Genomic DNA, 19,225 nt, shown 5'->3' on the forward strand with positions numbered 1-19,225 from the left:
TGTAGACGTTGGAGAAGTAGGCTACCTTAATGGAAGTTTACTGGGAGCTACCAATTGAAAATTACGATCTGCATTTAAATGTCTGGTTTTATCCACATGTGCAACAACTATCTCCGACATCGTGCTCCACTGTGGTTGTTGAATTTTCGTGCCCTTTTTTTTTTTTTTTACAAACGAGAACTGTGTAAGTCCCCATGAACTTCGCTGTTTTATGTACGATATCCACTTCCCTGTCATGGCCAAACCAAGGACTACTGTATGGTGGAATTGATTCACAGAAACAGAAACATGCAGAACGACAGCACGCCAAAAGCCGAAAGAAAACGTGCTGACGTCAGTCTCTGAGAAGAAGGCAGGATGCTGCAAAAAGCACTACACATGCCTTGAACACAGGAGCCTGCTGAGCAGTGAACATGAAGAAAGGATCAAGAAGAGAACACCGAAAGGTGGTAGCCTCTGCTCACCTTAGCTAGGCCTACATTTCATTTTTTTCAATACATTTTTTTACACACAAAAACACGTTCAACACTTATTCAATCAATTTAGGACTTAAATGGAAAAAAAAATTGTATATAATATCTACTAAAGCAGGTTTCGCGAAAAGGAGTGATATTAACAATTAGGCAAAAAAAAAGTGTATATAGTTCTTAAAAACGGAGAAAGACTGGGGCATGTCCATTAACACAAAAAAGACAACATATACCATATTCTCACTGTCAACAAAACAACAAACAATAAAATTAACATTAGATAAGGAAGCTTTAGAAAAAAATGACAGCCCTACTTATCTTGTAGTCACCTATGACCCGAGACTAACCTGGAAAAACCAAATAGATAAAACACAGAGTAAAGGCATCCAGAGACTATCCCTCTTGAAAAAATTAGCTGGCACAGATTGGGGAGCTAATCACAACATCCTGAAAAAGACCTATACCAGTTATGTAAGACCTGTACTAGAATATGGTGCCACAGCATGGGGCTCAGCAGCCCAAACCAACCTAAGAAAAATAGACAAGGTTCAAAATATTGGTCTAAGGATAATGACAGGAGCAATCAAAACAACACCCATAAGAGCTATGGAGGAAACCGCTGCCCTGATTTCTCTGGATGAAGAGAAATAAAAATCCTTTCCCAATTCACTAAATTGGAAATCTTGGAGAGGCACCCACTCAGAACAAAAATCCACAAAACTGGCACAAAAAAACGTCTCAAAAGGACCAATTTCATACAGGAATCTCTAAACCTAAAAAAGAAACACCAACTTGAAAAAATTACTCTGGATTCCTCGATACACTATAATGAATCTCCGCCCTGGGAAGAAAGCCCTCTTCCTACTATAAGGGACCATATTGAAAACATAAAAAGAAAATCTGATTACAGACCAACAGAGCTCAAGGAAATAGTGAACTGTTTTCTACATACCAATTACCCTAGCAATCAGTGGATCAGAGTTTACACGGATGGCTCATCCCATAAAGCCACCACAAATGGAGGAGCTGGAATACTTATCGAATGGCCAGATGGAGGAGAACTAGAAAAATCCTTTGCAACTGGAGAGCTCTCTGACAGTCACAGAGCAGAAAGGGAAGCACTAGCACTAGCTGCTACCATGCTAGCAAATCATCCAAGTTCCCCTCACAGTCAGATTGTCTTTCTAACAGACGCGAAAACAACCCTCCAATGCTTGCAAAACTCTGATTCCCCTTATATTAAAAACCTCAGAACAGCACTTACAAAGCTCAACAACAACAGCAAAAAAACTGTTATTCAATGGATACCAGCTCACATACAACTAGCAGGAAATGAGAAGGCTGACACACTCGCCAAGAGTGGGAGAACAAACTCACAAGTAAACTCTGCACTCTATCCAGAAGAAATGAAGAAATTAATTGTAGATAAAATAAATGAGAAATGGACGAGCTCTCATCCAAATCACAAGAAAGATGACGCTTACTATAAGCTATCCCGACAAGACCAACGTCTAATCTTTCGACTCAGGACCGGACACAACAGAATGCGACAACACATGTTCCGGAAGCTCAAAATTGGAACCAGTGAAATCTGCCCATGTGGAGTATCACCAGAAAATGCCGACCACGTCCTCCAAAACTGCTCTCTCTACCAAGAGGCCCGTATAAGACATTGGCCCCAAATCACCCCAATAGAAAGAAAACTATATGGAGAGCTCCCTGATTTGGAAACCACTGCGCAGTTCATCTCATGTATTGGTCTAGTCATATGAACACTCCAACATAACAATGAGAACGATGAAGAAGAAGAAGAAGAAGACGGAAGAAAGTTAAGTCTCGTACTTTTTGATGTGTAGGAATTAAGAAAAACATATTGTGTGGAAATTGGAATAAAATTTCCTTTTTTTTTTTTTAAATTATTATTTAACCACAGTTACTTAAATCTTTAAAATGGCTTAATGTTCAAGGCTTAAATTAAGTAATTACTGGTTTAGTTTTGGTATTGTATCGTCCACCTAAATTGGGAGAAGTAATGATAGGCGAGTAGTGTGAGTGTGTCAGAGCATTTGCGTTTAGAATATAGACTAGTTGACCCGCGGCGTAGCATACGCCCCTATTTGCTGGGAGTATTCATGTAGGCAGCGTATTGTCAAACAGAGTGTATGTCTCTTCTTCTGAGAGTAAAAACAACGGACAGGGCTTCGTCGTAGTTATCCCAATGTTAGCAAACAAAGCTTACAGCCATCTTGCGAACTTTGAGAGCAACAGTTTCGTCGATGACATTTTTCCAGAAATATGCGACTGATAGAAATAAACAGTTACCTGTTGACTCCTCGAGATATATATGAAGCGGTGGCCTTGGTTAGGAAACGAAGGGCAATACGAATGGGGGAAAATCAAAACAAAGCTACAGAAAAAAACATGCAACTAATTTAATGACACCAGATATTGACGTATGTAAAAAATAGACACCTAAATGTAGTCAAGTAAAGAACGTATAAAGAGAAAGATAACTTGTTCTCCCCCTCCCTCCCATGTTTCTTTTGAGCCGTGCTCTCTGTCGCAACTAAATTTATGTGTAGTAACTCTAGTCCGATTGCAGAAATAAAAAGTTATCTTTCCATGACTTTTTCGTGTTGCACCGCCTGGTAAGGCCACGAAGAGAAATATATACAGAGATAACTCTTGAAATATAAATTAAACACCTGATCTCTTTGTTTTCTTCCAGAAAAATGTGAACCCAATGAGCAATGCAATGAACCAGGTTACCTCGACAAATCGTGCCAATGTATATGTCCAAAGGGAGTGGATTGTACTCAAGTGGAACAAGCAGTAAATGGCGGAAAGGGGACTGGTTCAGGTGCTTACAAAGTTTGTTTAGAGTTTGTTTCTAAGAGCGTATTTCTGGAATGGATTACCAAAACTAGAAGTAAAATTGTTTCACAAATATTGCCACGACTCTCTATCTGTCTCTCTGCAAATACCACACAACTTGACAGTACCAACTCAAGAACTTGACAAACTCGGCCTCCAAATAATGTGATTCTTTATTGTCTAAAAAAAAAATCAGCAGCAAATACTGTACCGATTGGAACATGAAGCACTAACTGTATCAATGCTTCACTGCATTCAACCGTGTTTCTCTACCAAGGTTTAGTCTGTTGGACTGTTGCGCACCACACAAGATCTGCCAACTTTCTTTCTCCATTTCTCTTTGCCCTTTACCTTGGATACAATTTCATTTACTGATAGGCCTTCTGGTCATTCTAAAAGCCTACACCTAGACAAATATAAATATACATTGTAATCGGGAAATTGGTTTCCTTTGGTGAGAGACACATTTTTAGGTACTCGATCTCTATTGGCATTGGCTTAACATGTATTTCTTGATTAAAATAATAATAACAATAATATCTTTTTTAAAATTATTTAAATTTAACCACCGCGATTTAAATCTTGAAAATTGCTTAATGTTCTAGGCTTGGCTCAATTTAAAGTAATAACTGGTTCATTTTTAGTATTGTATCGTCCATCGCAAGTGGGAGAATTAATGATAGCCGAGAAGTCAGTGTGTCAGAGGGTTTGTGTTTTTAATATAGATACTATTGAAACCTACATAGATATCTCTTGAAATATAAATTAAACACTTGATCTCTTTGTTTTCTTCCAGAAAAATGTGAACCCAATGAGCAATGCAATGAACCAGGTTACCTCGACAAATCGTGCCAATGTATATGTCCAAAGGGAGTGGATTGTACTAAAGTGGAACAAGCAGTGGGTGGTGGAAAGGGGACTGGTTCAGGTGCTTACAAAGTTTGTTTAGAGTTTGTTTCTAAGAGCATATTTCTGGAATGGATTACCAAAAATAGAAGTAAAATTGTTTCACAAATATCGCCACGACTCTCTATCAGACTCTCTGCAAATACCACACAGCTTGACAAAAACCAACTCAAGAACTTGACAAATTCGGCCTCCAATTAACGTAATTCTTTATTGTCTAAAATGAAAAGCCAATACTGTACTATTGGGAAGCACTAACTGTACCAATGCTTCACTGCATTCAACCATACTGCTGTACTAAAATATACTCTCTGCCTGGACTCAAAATGGACTAAATGGCTGCAAACTAGACCCACTGTAACGAACTGACTTTACACTTCAAACAGTGTACCTTCACCTATCTCTTAGTCTATAGGACCGTTGATGCACCACACAAGATCTGTCGGCCGTCTTTCTCCATTCCTCCCTGCCCTTTGCCTTGGATAGAATTTCATTCACTGATAGGCCTGTCAATTCTTAAAGCCTACATATAGACATAAACTTATATTCTGGAAGAAAATGACAATAGCTAGATTTAGATCTTATCTAGATTTTTTAAACTAGATTTAGATTATTTTTTTACAATATAGCTAGATTTTTTTAACTAGATCTTGATTTATATTCTAATTAAAATCGTTTTTGAGTCTAGATCTAGAATTTTAGACTCATATAGACTAGATCGCCGAAATATTGTACATATCAGGTAGATGCCATGCCGTAATCTGTAATATATCTATTTATCAATAATAGGCTATTAGTTTGTAATCAGTTTGTTATTAAGTTAAGAGCAATGCCTGGTAGTGCGGTTAGCCTGCTGAACTGATTATCTGTTTGTTTGTTTGTTTTACATGTTTTGGATGTTCATTCAGAGTTGAAGATAGTTTACTTCCTAGTCCACACCTCGGGGGATGGGAACGGGCAGGGTTTGAACCAGGGACCATCGATAAATCCTAACGACAGTCCAGCGCGCAAACTGCACGACCAGGCAGGGTTCATACGCTGCTCGCTGTCATCCCTCTGAGTATGTGTAATAACACAAATTCCCTTTGTAATCTTGTTTTTATTTGTTTTTATTTGTTTAGAGTGGTTCGTGTTGTCAAAATCTAGGATCTGTTGCTATTCCGTTGCAATATTATAATTTAGAAAATCAGATAAAAACCTTGACTTTAATATTAGTTCTCCAATGAAGGGTGCGGTTGAGGCCAACTCTGAGTTTGTGTGATCAAACAAACCATCCTTGTAATCTTGTTTTATTTAGTCATTGGTTTTTTATCATCTCCTTTTGTACGCTCGAGGTAAGATCACCGTGAGCCGAGTTGATTTTCATTCTGTATTTCTAAAACATAATGTTTATCTTGAAGAGAATTTCTCTCAATAATCTTTGATCATTTAGTAGAGTTTATAGTGCGCTTAAGACGCTTGGTAAATTCATATAACAATTGGATTAATTGGTTCTTTTTGTTTTTGATTCATGTTTTGTTAGGTACAAATTCATAGAAATAGATGACCTTTACATCATCTGCTCTATAGGGATACTGTACTCTGCTTATTTAATAACTTACATATTTATATTAGAAATAATTACAACAGAAGATAGATATCTTTATAGGTCATACAATTTTGTATTTCCTCAGAATGCAAAAACAAGTACTCAGACAAGGAGTGCAAACTATGGGCGGCCAATGGAGACTGCAAAAGAAACAAACAGTGGATGGAGAAAAATTGTAACAAAAGTTGTGGATGTGGTGGCACTGGGGAGCCTGGTGTGAATTGTTTTTTTTTTTATTTATCAAATTAGCAACTTAAATATTTACCGCATGCCAAAAAAAAAAAAGAATTACACATGACTAAATGTCAGGTTCTTTTCTTTCTTCTAAAAAATACAACAAACTTCAACTCCAAGAACTTGTGTCGATTTTAGACAGTTAAACAAATTACTCGCCCTGATTCCTATCCCATGCCCAACCCAGAAGATCTTATGTCATTCTTCTCTGAAGCAAAGTTCTTTACCAACTTATATTTATCCAGAGGGTATTATCAGATACCAATACAAGAGGAATAGAAACCTTACACTTCATTCTCAATACAGCATTTGGACTTTTTAAATTTAACTACATGCCATTTGTACTAGTCAATGCTAGTAGCAAATTCAACAGAGCCATCCATAGAATATTTGGACAAAGAAAGGACACAGTTTCCTACATTGATGTGTATTCCATAAAACTAGGAAAGAACATATGAAGGGAATAAACGAAGTAATGAAGAAAATCAAGCAACATGGCTTTACAGTCAAACCTAGTAAGTTTGAATTAGCCATGGTAGAAGTGTATTTTCTAGGACATAGAGTTAGCTGTAAATCATTAAGACCACAAGAAGATCTCATCAAACGGATTCTAGACACCAAAGTGCCCACAACAAAAAAGCAAGTCAGAGGTATCTTGGGACTTTGTAATTTGTATAGGTCTTTTATTCCAAACTACACAGCACTTACATCAGTCTTAACCAACCTCACCAAGAAAAGTTAGCTTGCGAAAATTTAATGGTCTAATGAACTACAAGAAACAATTGAGGAGGTCAAAGCCACATTTTACAAAGACTGTATACTTAAACTTCCAAATAGAAATAGACCATTCCACCGTGCTTTACATCCTGTATTCTTCATAAGCAGGAAACTTTCATCAGCTGAAACCAGATACTTCAAAATAGAACGATAATGTTTGGCCATTGTCTGGGCTATCTCCAAATTTACCAAATACTTACTGGGTGCACACTTCACCTTACTTATGCACAATTAGCTTTCTTAAATGTTAAGACGTTGGTTAACAGACGATTGACTCGTTGGAGTTTACAATTGATGGATTACCAATTCGAAGTACAGAAGATTCCAGGACAAATTAATAATTTTGCTGATTCTTTATCCAGATGTAACTAAGTAATTTTCTCTTTTTTTAGCGGCCCCCGAAAGGGGAAAAGACGCTATTAGTTTTGTGCGAAATGTCTGTCCGTCTGTCCGTCTGTCCGTCTGTCCCGTTTAGATCTCGTAAACTAGAAGAGATATTGAAAATCCGACTTCACAATATTTTAGACCATTCAAAGTTCTGATGCAACGGCTACTTTTTTTTTTCCTGAAAGCGAAAATTCTAATTTTTAAAATCAATTATGCAAGCAGTTTTTTTTTATAAGAAAAAGCTAATTAGTATGCATTATATGTTAGACCTAATTTAAGACGAATAATAATCTTATAAACATCATTTTTGTGCACAATTTTTCTAATAGTGGAAATTTTTTTTTTTTTTTTGACGATTCGAATACGAGATTGAGCCTTTTCAAAACAATTAACTTATTTAGTTCGAACCGAGGGTCCCGGGTTCGAATCCTGGTGAAGACTGGGATTTTCAACTTCTGAGTCTTTCCAGCTCTAATGGGTACCTGACATTAGTTGGGGAAAAGCAAAGGCGGTTGGTCGTTGTGCTGGCTACATGACACCCTCGTTAACCGTAGGCCACAAAAACAGATGAACTTTACATCATCTGCCCTATAGACCACAAACTAGTTAGGCCAGGTTCACATCTAACTTTAGATTCACTTTCACCTATCCTTTGATCTGCGGGACGGTTGGGGCACTACACAAGATCTGTTAACCTTCTTTCTCCATTCTTATCTCTCATTTGTCTTTGATATAATTTCATTCGGATGTTCTTTCTGAAAATATTGAAGCCTACCTGGGTGGACCACTGGTCGTGCGGTTTGCGCGCTGGACTGTCGTTTGGATTTATCGACGATCGGAGGTTCAAACCCTGCCTGCTCCCATCCCCCGTCGTCCTGCGGGAGGTTTGGACTAGGAAGTAAACTATCTTCAACTCTGAAGGATTATCCGAATTATGTAAACATTTTACTTCGGGGGCCGATTTTGAGTTTGTGTTTCCACACAAACTGTCTTTTGTAACCTTGTTTTATTATGCTATGTTACATTACTTACAGTTGTAATTTTGATTTTCATTTCGAATGTATTGTAATCATTGCATATAATGTCTATAAAAATCAAGTTTCCCGCCAGAGAGCGCTATGAACATTTACGCATAGAGTTTTAACAGTGGTTATAAAAACGGATGAAAGTTTAGTTTTGTACTTTATGTATAGTTGTTGTTTAAAAACAAACATATTGGGTTGAAATTGCGAATAAGATATTTTTTTAATTATTAAATTTAACCACCGCGATTTAAATCTTGAAAATGGCTTAATGTTCTAGGCTTACATTAAGCAATAACTGGTTCAATTTTCGTATTGTATCGTCCACCTCAAATGGGAGAAGTAATAATAGGCGAGTGATGTGAGTGTGTCAGAGCGTTTTCGTTTATAATATAGACCAGTCGACCCGCGGCGTAGCATACGCAGCTATTTGCCGGAAGTTTTCATGTAGGCAGCGTATTGTCAAACACAGTTTATGACTCTTCTTCCTTGAGTAAGAACAACGGACAGGGCTTCGTCATAGTTATCTTAATGTTCTCAAACAAAACTTACAGCCATCTTGCGAACTCTGAGAGCAACAGTTTCGTCGATGACATTTTCCCAGAAATATTTGACTGATAGAAACAAACCGTTACCCTATGCAGGAATTTCGACTACATAGAAAGACCTGTTGACTCCACGAAATATATGTGAAGTGGTGGCCATGGTTAGAAAACGAAGGGCAATACGATGGAGTAAAATGAAAGAAAAGGTACAGAAAAAAAATGCAACTATTTTAATGACACCAGTTGAACACACACACACAACGTGTGTAAAAAAAATGGTTGGGCCAGGAAGAGAATTATATATATAGATTATATTTAAACCTACATAGATAACTCTTGAAATATTAATTAAACACTTCACACTTTTGTTTTCTTTCAGAAAAATGTGAACCCAATGAGCAATGCAATGAACCAGGTTACCTCGACAAATCGTGCCAATGTATATGCCCAAAAGGAGTGGATTGTACTAAAGTGGAACAAGGAGTGGGTGGCGAAAAGGGTTCAGGTGCTTAAAAAGTTTTTTTCTAAGAGCTTTTTTCTGGAATGAATTACCAAAACTAGAAGTAAAATTGTTTCACAAATACATGTATTGCCGCGACTCTCTATCAGTCTCTCTGCAAATACCACACAACTTGACAAAACCAACTCAAGAACTTGACAAATTCGGCCTCCAAATAATGTGATTCTTTATTGTCTAAAAAAAATCAGAGACAAAAACTGTACCGATTGGAACTTAAAGCATTAACTGTATCAATGCTTCACTGCATTCAACCGTGCTTCTCTACCAAACTAAACTGATCTTTCTGGCTCTCACTGGACTCAATGGACTAAATGACTTCAAACTAGACTCATTTTAAAGTAGAGACTTCACACTTAAACATATTGTACCATCACCTTCACCTATCCCTTAGTCTTGAAGGTTTAGTCTATTGGACGGTTCACCACATAAGATCTGCCAAATTTCTTTCTCCATTTCTCTTTGCACTTTGCATTGGATACAATTTCATTAACTGATGGTCCTTCTTGTCATTCTAAAAGCCTACACCTAGACAAATATAAATATACATTGTAGTCGGGAAATTGGTTTCCATTTGTGAGAGACAAACTTTTATGTACTCGTGGAGCTCTATTGGAATTGGCTTAATATGTATTTCTTGATTAAAATAATAATAACAATAATATCTTTTTAAAAATTATTTAAATTTAACCACCGCGATTTAAATCTTGAAAATTGCTTAGTGTTCTAGGTTTCATTTAAGTAATAACTGGTTCATATTTAGTATTGTATCGTCCACCTCAAGTGGGAGAATTAATGAAAGACGTGAAGTCAGTGTGTCAGAGGATTTGTGTTTTTAATATAGATACTATTGAAACATACAGAGATATCTCTTTAAAAATATTAATTAAACACTTCACCCTTTTGTTTTCTTTCAGAAAAATGTGAACCCAATGAGCAATGCAATGAACCAGGTTACCTCGACAAATCGTGCCAATGTATATGTCCAAAAGGAGTGGATTGTACTAAAGTGGAACAAGCAGTGGGTGGTGGAAAGGGGATTGGTTCAGGTGTTTACAAAGTTTGTTTAGAGTTTGTTTCTAAGAGCATATTTCTGGAATGGATTACCAAAACTAGAAGTAAAATTGTTTCACAAATATCGCCACGACTCTCTATCAGTCTCTCTGCAAATACCACACAGCTTGACAAAACCAACTCAAGAACTTGACAACTCGGCAATCAAATAACGTAATTCTTTATTGTCTAAAATGAAAAGCCAATACTGTACTATTGGGAAGCACTAACTGTACCAATGCTTCACTGCATTCAACCATACTGCTGTACTAAAATATACTCTCTGCCTGGACTCGATGGACTAAATGACTGCAAACTAGACCCACTGTAGCGAACCGACTTCACACTTCAAACAGTGTACCTTCACCTATCTCTTATTCTATTGGACCGTTGATGCATCACACAGGATCTTTCGGCCGTCTTTCTCCATTCCTCCTTGTCCTTTGCCTTGGATACAATTTCATTAAAGTCCATTCTTAAAGCCTACATATAGACATAAACTTATATTCTGGAAGAAAAAGACGATAGCTAGATTTAGATCTTATCTACATTTTTTAAAACCAGATTTAGATTTTTTTTTACAGTACAGCTTGATTTTTTAAACTAGATCTGGATTTATATTCTAATTAAAATCGTTTTTGAGTCTTGATCTAGAATTTTAGACTCATATAGACTAAATCTTTTGAAAAAAACAACAATACTCCTCTAAAGTGGAAGAACTCTGTCCTTAAAACTATATTAACCAATAATGTACAAATTATTTCCCTTATTCCATATCTATAAAAAATATATGGATTAATAATATAACAATTGGATTAATTGGTTCTTTTTGTTTTTGATTCATGTTTTGTTAGGTACAAATCTATAGAAATAGATGACCTTTATATCATCTGCTTATTTAATAACTTACATATTTATATTAGAAATAATTACAACAGAAGATAGATATCTTTATAGGTCATACAATTTTGTATTTCCTCAGAATGCAAAAACAAGTACTCAGACAAGGAGTGCAAACTATGGGCGGCCAATGGAGACTGCAAAAGAAACAAACAGTGGATGGAGAAAAATTGTAACAAAAGTTGTGGATGCGGCGTCACTGGGGAGCCTGGTGTGTATTGTTCATTTTTTTTATTTATCAAATTAGCAACTTAAATATTTACCGCATGCCAAAAAAAAAAAAGAATTACACATGACTAAATGTCAGGTTCTTTTCTTTCTTCTAAAAAATACAACAAACTTCAACTCCAAGAACTTGTGTCGATTTTAGACAGTTAAACAAATTACTCGCCCTGATTCCTATCCCATGCCCAACCCAGAAGATCTTATGTCATTCTTCAATGAAGCAAAGTTCTTTACCAACTTATATTTATCCAGAGGGTATTATCAGATACCAATACAAGAGGAATACAAACCTTACACTTCATTCTCAATACAGCATTTGGACTTTTTAAATTTAACTACATGCCATTTGTACTAGTCAATGCTAGTAGCAAATTCAACAGAGCCATCCATAGAATATTTGGACAAAGAAAGGACACAGTTTCCTACATTGATGTGTATTCCATAAAACTAGGAAAGATGATATGAAGGGAATAAACGAAGTAATGAAGATAATCAAGCAACATGGCTTTACAGTCAAACCTAGTAAGTTTGAATTAGCCATGGTAGAAGTGTATTTTCTAGGACATAGAGTTAGCTGTAAATCATTAAGACCACAAGAAGATATCATCAAACGGATTCTAGACACCAAAGTGCCCACAACAAAAAAGCAAGTCAAAGGTATCTTGGGACTTTGTAATTTTTATACGTCTTTTATTAGAAACTACACAGCACTTACATCAGTCTTAACCAACCTCACCAAGAAAGGTTAGCTTGTGAAAAATCCATGGTCTAATGAACTACAAGAAACAATTGAGGAGGTCAAAGCCACATTTTACAAAGACAGTATGCTCAAACTTCCAAATAGAAATAGACCATTACAACGTGTTACAGACGCTTCATCCACAGCCTTAGGAGCATGTCTCATGTAGGATTATTAAGGGACTTTACATCTTGTTTTCTTCATAAGCAGGAAACTTTCATCCGCTGAAACCAGATACTCCACAATAGAACAAGAATGTTTGGCCATTGTCTGGGCTATCTCCAAATTTACCAAATACTTACTGGGTGCACACTTCACCTTACTTATGCACAATTAGCTTTCTTAAATGTTAAGATGTTGGTTAACAGACGATTGATTCGTTGGAGTTTACAATTGATGGATTACGAATTCGAAGTACAGACGATTCCAGGACAAATTAATAATTTTGCTGATTCTTTATCCAGATGTAACTAAGTAATTTTCTCTTTGTTTTATTATGCTATGTTACAGATACATTACTTACAGTTGTAATTTTGATTTTCATTTCGAATGTATTGTAATCATTGCATATAATGTCTACAAAATCAAATTTCCCGCCAGAGAGCGCTATGAACATTTACGCATAGAGTTTTAACAGTGGTTAACAACGGAAGAAAGTTTAGTTTTGTACTTTCTGTATAGTTGTTGTTTAAAAACAAACATATTGGGTTGAAATTGCGAATAAGATATTTTTTTAAATTATTAAATTTAACTACCGCGATTTAAATCTTGAAAATGGCTTAATGTTCTAGACTTACTTTAAGCAATAACTGTTCAATTTTTGTATTGTATCGTCCACCTCAATTGGGAGAAGTAATGATAAGCGAGTGATGTGAGTGTGTCACAGCGTTTGCGTTTATAATATAGACCAGTCGACCCGCGGCGTAGCATACGCAGCTATTTCCCGGAAGTTTTCATGTAGGCAACGTATTGTCAAACAGAGTGTATGACTCTTCTTCCGTGAGTAAGAACAACGGACAGGGCTTCGTCATAGTTATCCCAATGTTCTCAAACAAAGCTTACAGCCATCTTGCGAACTCTAAGAGCAACAGTTTCGTCGATGACATTTTCCCAGAAATATGCGACTGATAGAAACAAACAGTTACCCTATGCAGGAATTTCGACTACATAGAACATAGAAAGACCTGTTGACTCCACGAAATATATGTGAAGTGGTGGCCATGGTTAGAAAACGAAGGGCAATACGATGGAGTAAAATAAAAGAAAAGCTACAGAAAAAAACATGCAACTATTTTAATGACACCAGATATTGACGTGTTTAAAAAAAATACACACTTAAATGTAGTCAAATAGATAGAATGTATAAAGAAAAAGATAACTTGTTCTACCTCTTACCATTGTTTTTTTTTTTTTTTTTTTTGCGCCGTGCTCTCTGTCGCCGCGAACGTTACTTGGGGTAACTCTAGTCTGACTTATAGAAGAGTTATTTCTCCATGACTCTTTTCGTGGTGTCCAGAAGAGAATTATATATATATATAGATTATATTTTAATCTACAGAAATAACTCTTGAAATATTAAATAAACACTTCATCTCTTTGTTTTCTTTCAGAAAAATGTGAACCCAATGAGCAATGCAATGAACCAGGTTACCTCGACAAATCGTGCCAATGTATATGTCCAAAGGGAGTGGATTGTACTCAAGTGAAACAAGCAGTGGGTGGCGGAAAGGGGACTGGTTCAGGTGCTTACAAAGTTTGTTTAGAGTTTGTTTCTAAGAGCATATTTCTGGAATGGATTACCAAAAGTAGAAGTAAAATTGTTACACAAATATTGCCACGACTCTATCAGTCTCTCTGTAATTATCAAACAGCTTGACAAAAACCAACTCAAGAACTTGACAACTCGGCAATCAAATAACGTGATTCGTTATTTTCTAAAAAAAACAGCAGCAAATACTGTACCAATTGGAACTTTAAGCACTAACTGTTTCAATGCTTCACTGCATTCAACCGTGCTTCTCTACCAAACTAAACTGATCTCTCTGCCTCTCACTGGACTCAATAGACTAAATGACTTCAAACTAGACTCACTTTAAAGTAGAGACTTCACACTTTAAACATATTGTACCATCACCTTCACCTATCCCTTAGTCTTAAAGGCTTAGTCTGTTGGATCGTTGAGGTACCACACAAGATCTGTTAACTTTCTTTCTCCATTTCTCTTTGCCCTTTACCTTGGATACAATTTCATTTACTGATAGGCTTTCTGGTCATTCTTAAAGCCTACACCTAGACAAATATAAATATACATTGTAGTCGGGAAATTGGTTTCCTTTGGTGAGAGACACATGTTATGTACTCGATCTCTATTGGCATTGGCTTAATATATATTTCTTGATTAAAATAATAATAACAAAAATCTCTTTTTTTTATTATTTAAATTTAATCAACGCGATTTAAATCTTGAAATGGCTTAATGTTCAAGGCTTTAAGTAATAACTGGTTCATTTTCCAGTACAGTATCGTCCATCACAAGTGGGAGAATCAACGATTGCCGAGAAGTCAGTTTGTCAGAGGATTTGTGTCTTTAATATATAGATACTCTCGAAACATACAGAGATAACTCTTGAAATATTAATTAAACACTTCACCCTTTTGTTTTCTTTCAGAGAAATGTAAACCCAATGAGCAATGCAATGAACCAGGTTACCTCGACAAATCATGCCAATGTATATGTCCAAAGGGAGTAGATTGTACTAAACTGGAACAAGCAGTGGGTGGTGGAAAGGGGACTGGTTCAGGTGCTTACAAAGTTTGTTTAGAGTTTGTTTCTATGAGCGTATTTCTGGAATGGATTACCAAAACTAGAAGTAAAATTGTTTCACACATATTGCCACGACTCTCTATCAGTCTCTCTGCAAATACCACACAGCTTGACAAAACCAACTCAAGAACTTGACAACTCGGCAATCAAATAACGTAATTCTTTATTGTCTAAAATGAAAAGCCAATACTGTACTATTGGGAAGCACTAACTGTACCAATGCTTCACTGCATTCAACCATACTGCTGTACTAAAATATACTCTCTGCCTGGACTCGATGGACTAAATGGCTGCAAACTAGACCCACTGTAGCGAACCGACTTCACACTTCAAACAGTGTACATTCAGCTTTACCTATCCCTTAATCTGTGGGACCGTTTAGGCACGACACAATCTAATTGAAATTGTAGATCCAAAATGTAATCTTCTCTTGCAGTGTTTCCCAAACTTTTCCATAACGGAACAACGTTTAATAAATAAATGTTCAGGAACATTTTGCATATATTCTATAAGGTCTAGCTCTAAAGATCTATAATTACAATATTTGAAAGTGTAGTAGATTTATACATTTGTTTAAACAGTATATTTTCCCCGGTGAGGAGTTTTCATTAGTGGTTAAGAGAAAAAAAATCGCTCTATAAGTTGTATCTAAAAAAGAAAGTTTTTTTGTTTTTTAAATATTTGTTTAGAGGGGTTTGTGTTGTCAAAGATCTAGGATCTATTGCTTTTCCGTTACAATATTAATTGAGAAAATCAGGTAAAAAGTTTGACTTTAATATTAGTTGGTCACAGAAGGGTTCTATTTAGTTATTGGTTTCTTTTAACTTCTTTTGTACGCTCGAGGTAATATCACCGTGAGCCTCGATAAGTATCTTTCTGTATTTCTAGAACATAATGTTTATCTTGAAGAAAATTGCACTCAATAATCTTGGGCGTTAAGTAGGTTTTATAGTGCGCTTAAAATGCTAGGAAAATGCATCTCCGAGGCTAAATATACAGAAAAAAGGTTGCGCATCCCAGAACCCAATAACGCCTGGGAGGAGAGTGTTAAACAACAATGCTCCTCTAAAGTAGATGACCTTTACATTATTTGCTCTATAGGGATACTGTACTCTGCTTATTTAATAACTTACATAATTATATTAGAAAAAACTACAATGGAAGATAGATATCTTTGTAGGTCATACAATTTGTATTTCCTCAGAATGCAAAAACGTGTACTCAGACAAGGAGTGCAAACTATGGGCGGCCAATGGAGACTGCAAAAGAAACAAACAGTGGATGGAGAAAAATTGTAACAAAAGTTGTGGATGCGGCGGCACTGGGGAGCCTGGTGTGTATTGTTTTTTTTTATTTATCAAATTAGCAACTTAAATATTCACAGCATGCCAAAAAAAAAAAAGAATTACACATGTCAAAAGGTCTAATAAAATTATTATGTTTCACTGCCAACTATTCTAGATAAAAATGAAAAGGTAATACTAGAAATTATATAAACTTGACAGAAGGAAATATTTAAGTTCTATGTGCAGATGGCTATCGAATCTTAAAGATTATTTACAATTTGATTGGTTTCTAGCTGAAAATCACATCTTCGAAATTTCTCGGGTGTAACTTTTTCATCATAATGTAATAACAGACAGACAGACAGACAGAGTGAGGTGATATAAGCGTTGTAAAAATGTAATTGGAAATTGTAGATATTGTAATAAAGTAAAACATTTTAATGAAAAAAACAACTAATTGATACAATTACAATTAATATAAGATTTGGTGGGTTTTTAGAAAAAATGTTTTTCTTATTTTGAAGGAATTAAACTCAAGAAAATAATATATAAGGCTAACACTATCTTAGTAGTGGTTGAACTATATTAACGGCATCTCCGAATCCGAATATGTCAGATGATTGTAGAGAAAATACAACACATGTCTCTCTTCAAACACATCGTGACATAAATAGGCACTACCAACGGTTATTATCTGCAAAGACAAAATAAAATGGCAATCTGCCAAGAGTCTTGGGCCAAAACTATTTGTAACCACTACTGGATGACTGGATAAATTGATATTATTTTGTTAGTTCATAGATTGTATATTTCCCCAGAATGCAGTGACGCGTATTCAGATAAGGAATGCAGCGAATGGGCTGCAGGTGGAAAATGCTCCTCTGAATGGATGGGAAAATTTTGTAAAAAGACGTGTGGAATCTGTGGACCTGGTATTTAACTTCATCTTTCTTATTTCTTTTGAAACCAGTCTTCAATAGTTCTATAGTTTATACACGTTAGTTGTTTTTTAAAGTAGGCCTAATATTTTAAAAAAAATATTTTAAATCCTTGTTATTAATTATTATTATGTTATACTAAATGGTACTGAGGACAAAACTAACTTTCTAAGCTAAATCTTTAGGACATCTGGCAGAAATCCTGCACTATTCAATTTCTAGAGTAGCACAACAGTAGGGCAGGTTATCATAGGCCTTTAACTGCAGTGCTATGTGTAATTGTACGTTATCAAATCTTATTGTTTATTATTCTTTCTACGCTACAGAACATTATTAAATTAAAAGCCAATACAATAGCTTTTTTTTTTTCAAATCCTTGTTGTTGAAAATACTTCTTCAAGTCAAAAAATACTTTCTCTCTCTCTCTCTCTCTCTTGATTGGTACCATGACTAACATTTGTGCCGTTCCTATCCAGTTCTGTTTGAGATTATGTTGCGCCACCTTCTTCTTTCATTTCCAAGAACAAATCTTTAAGAAACAAGGTTTTTTAGCTTGTTAGTTATTAAGTCCAAATTCAGAAGCAGACTTGATGCAGAAGAGGACATTTTTTTTGTTGTTACTGAATTCCTGATTTGGTGGAACAGAAACAAGCTCAACCTTCGCACTACCACTGGTGTGTCTATAAATACTGTCGTAACACTATTTCTGTAACAATGTAGCTTACTGTATCAAAGATTGTTATCCATACTTCGCCATATTTATCAAATAGTCAAAGTATGGAACATCTATAATGTGAATACGCAATAGAAAAGTAAATAAATGTAGGTCTGAATAATAACCCTTTTTTGAGCACATTTTTTTTTATCTGTATACAAAAAAAAAAATACGAATGGGGGGATCGCCGATTTGTGATAAATAATATTAGAGGATCGAATAACTTAAAAGGTTGAGAACCGCTGCCCTAAAGGGATGCAGAATACTAGGAGCACTGTCTAAGGGTGTAGTTTATTAAATTATTTCGAAAATGTGTAGACGGTGGTATTGGTAACCTCCAATCCTTTAGGGCCTACACACTTAGCGATTAAAAAGCAATATAATGCCTATATTTCTATAAAAGCTAAATAGCTCCTCCTTCGTGGTCGAAGATGAGCACATTTCTCATTTCCTATGAACATGAAGATGGCTGCAAACTCAAATCCTCTCTTTAAAAAGTCGGCCGCATGCGTGGCATGGGTAGGTTTGGCCAATTTAAATTATAGAGAGTGTGCACAGTTATCGATACATTATCAAACTTATGTAGGTCACTGCTGGGGCTGCGTAGCCATGGGAAACATTGTTTTCCTCATTAATCTTTGGACTTGAAGACAAGCCTTATTATTATTATCAAACTTAACTTAATGATTACGATGACAGGTAGACCTAGAATTCGATGCCCATCACATGATAATCAATTTATGGGCCGGATTGTATAGAAATGCCCGGGTCGATTTTGACATCCAACCCGCCCATGAGTGAAATGTTTTACATGACTACGCCAACACAGTAGCTACCTATTTAGCAAAACAAAATATCAATGTCTATAAAGCGGTAGTTCTCACCACTATTTCTTATGGTTCAAAGGCCTGGATTCTCTGTAATCTTGTGTAAGAAATCAACAAAGGAAAACTATCAAGTATATTTATTATTAGTATTAGCATTCAAGAAACAAATCAAATTGTATTCCCTTTATTCCGCAGCTGTTTGCAAGAATTTCTGGAGCAGGGAATCTGACTGTGCAGCATGGTCTAAACGTGGCGACTGCAACACGAATCCAAGTTGGATGAAAAAAAACTGTGCCAAGTCTTGTGCATCTTGCTAGTATCCCAGAGTTCCAGAAGAGACTGTATTGCCTGTCATTGTTGTTTTTAACTGGCTAAGCCAGGCAAACCATTCCATGCTT

General features: G+C 35.9%; 1 protein-coding gene across 1 annotated transcript; it reads left to right on the top strand.

The window, feature by feature from the left end:
• Nucleotides 1-3,201: 3,201 nt before the first annotated feature.
• LOC106055715 (uncharacterized) lies at nucleotides 3,202-19,225 on the top strand. Its single transcript, XM_056012849.1, has 5 exons — nucleotides 3,202-3,330; nucleotides 4,141-4,272; nucleotides 5,924-6,052; nucleotides 17,166-17,279; nucleotides 19,023-19,225. The coding sequence occupies exons 1-5, from the start codon at nucleotides 3,307-3,309 to the stop codon at nucleotides 19,107-19,109; spliced, it is 486 nt and encodes a 161-aa protein (XP_055868824.1). The 5' UTR covers nucleotides 3,202-3,306; the 3' UTR covers nucleotides 19,110-19,225.

The sequence above is a fragment of the Biomphalaria glabrata genome, chromosome 15, assembly GCF_947242115.1.
Source record: "Biomphalaria glabrata chromosome 15, xgBioGlab47.1, whole genome shotgun sequence".
Lineage (NCBI taxonomy): Eukaryota > Metazoa > Mollusca > Gastropoda > Planorbidae > Biomphalaria > Biomphalaria glabrata.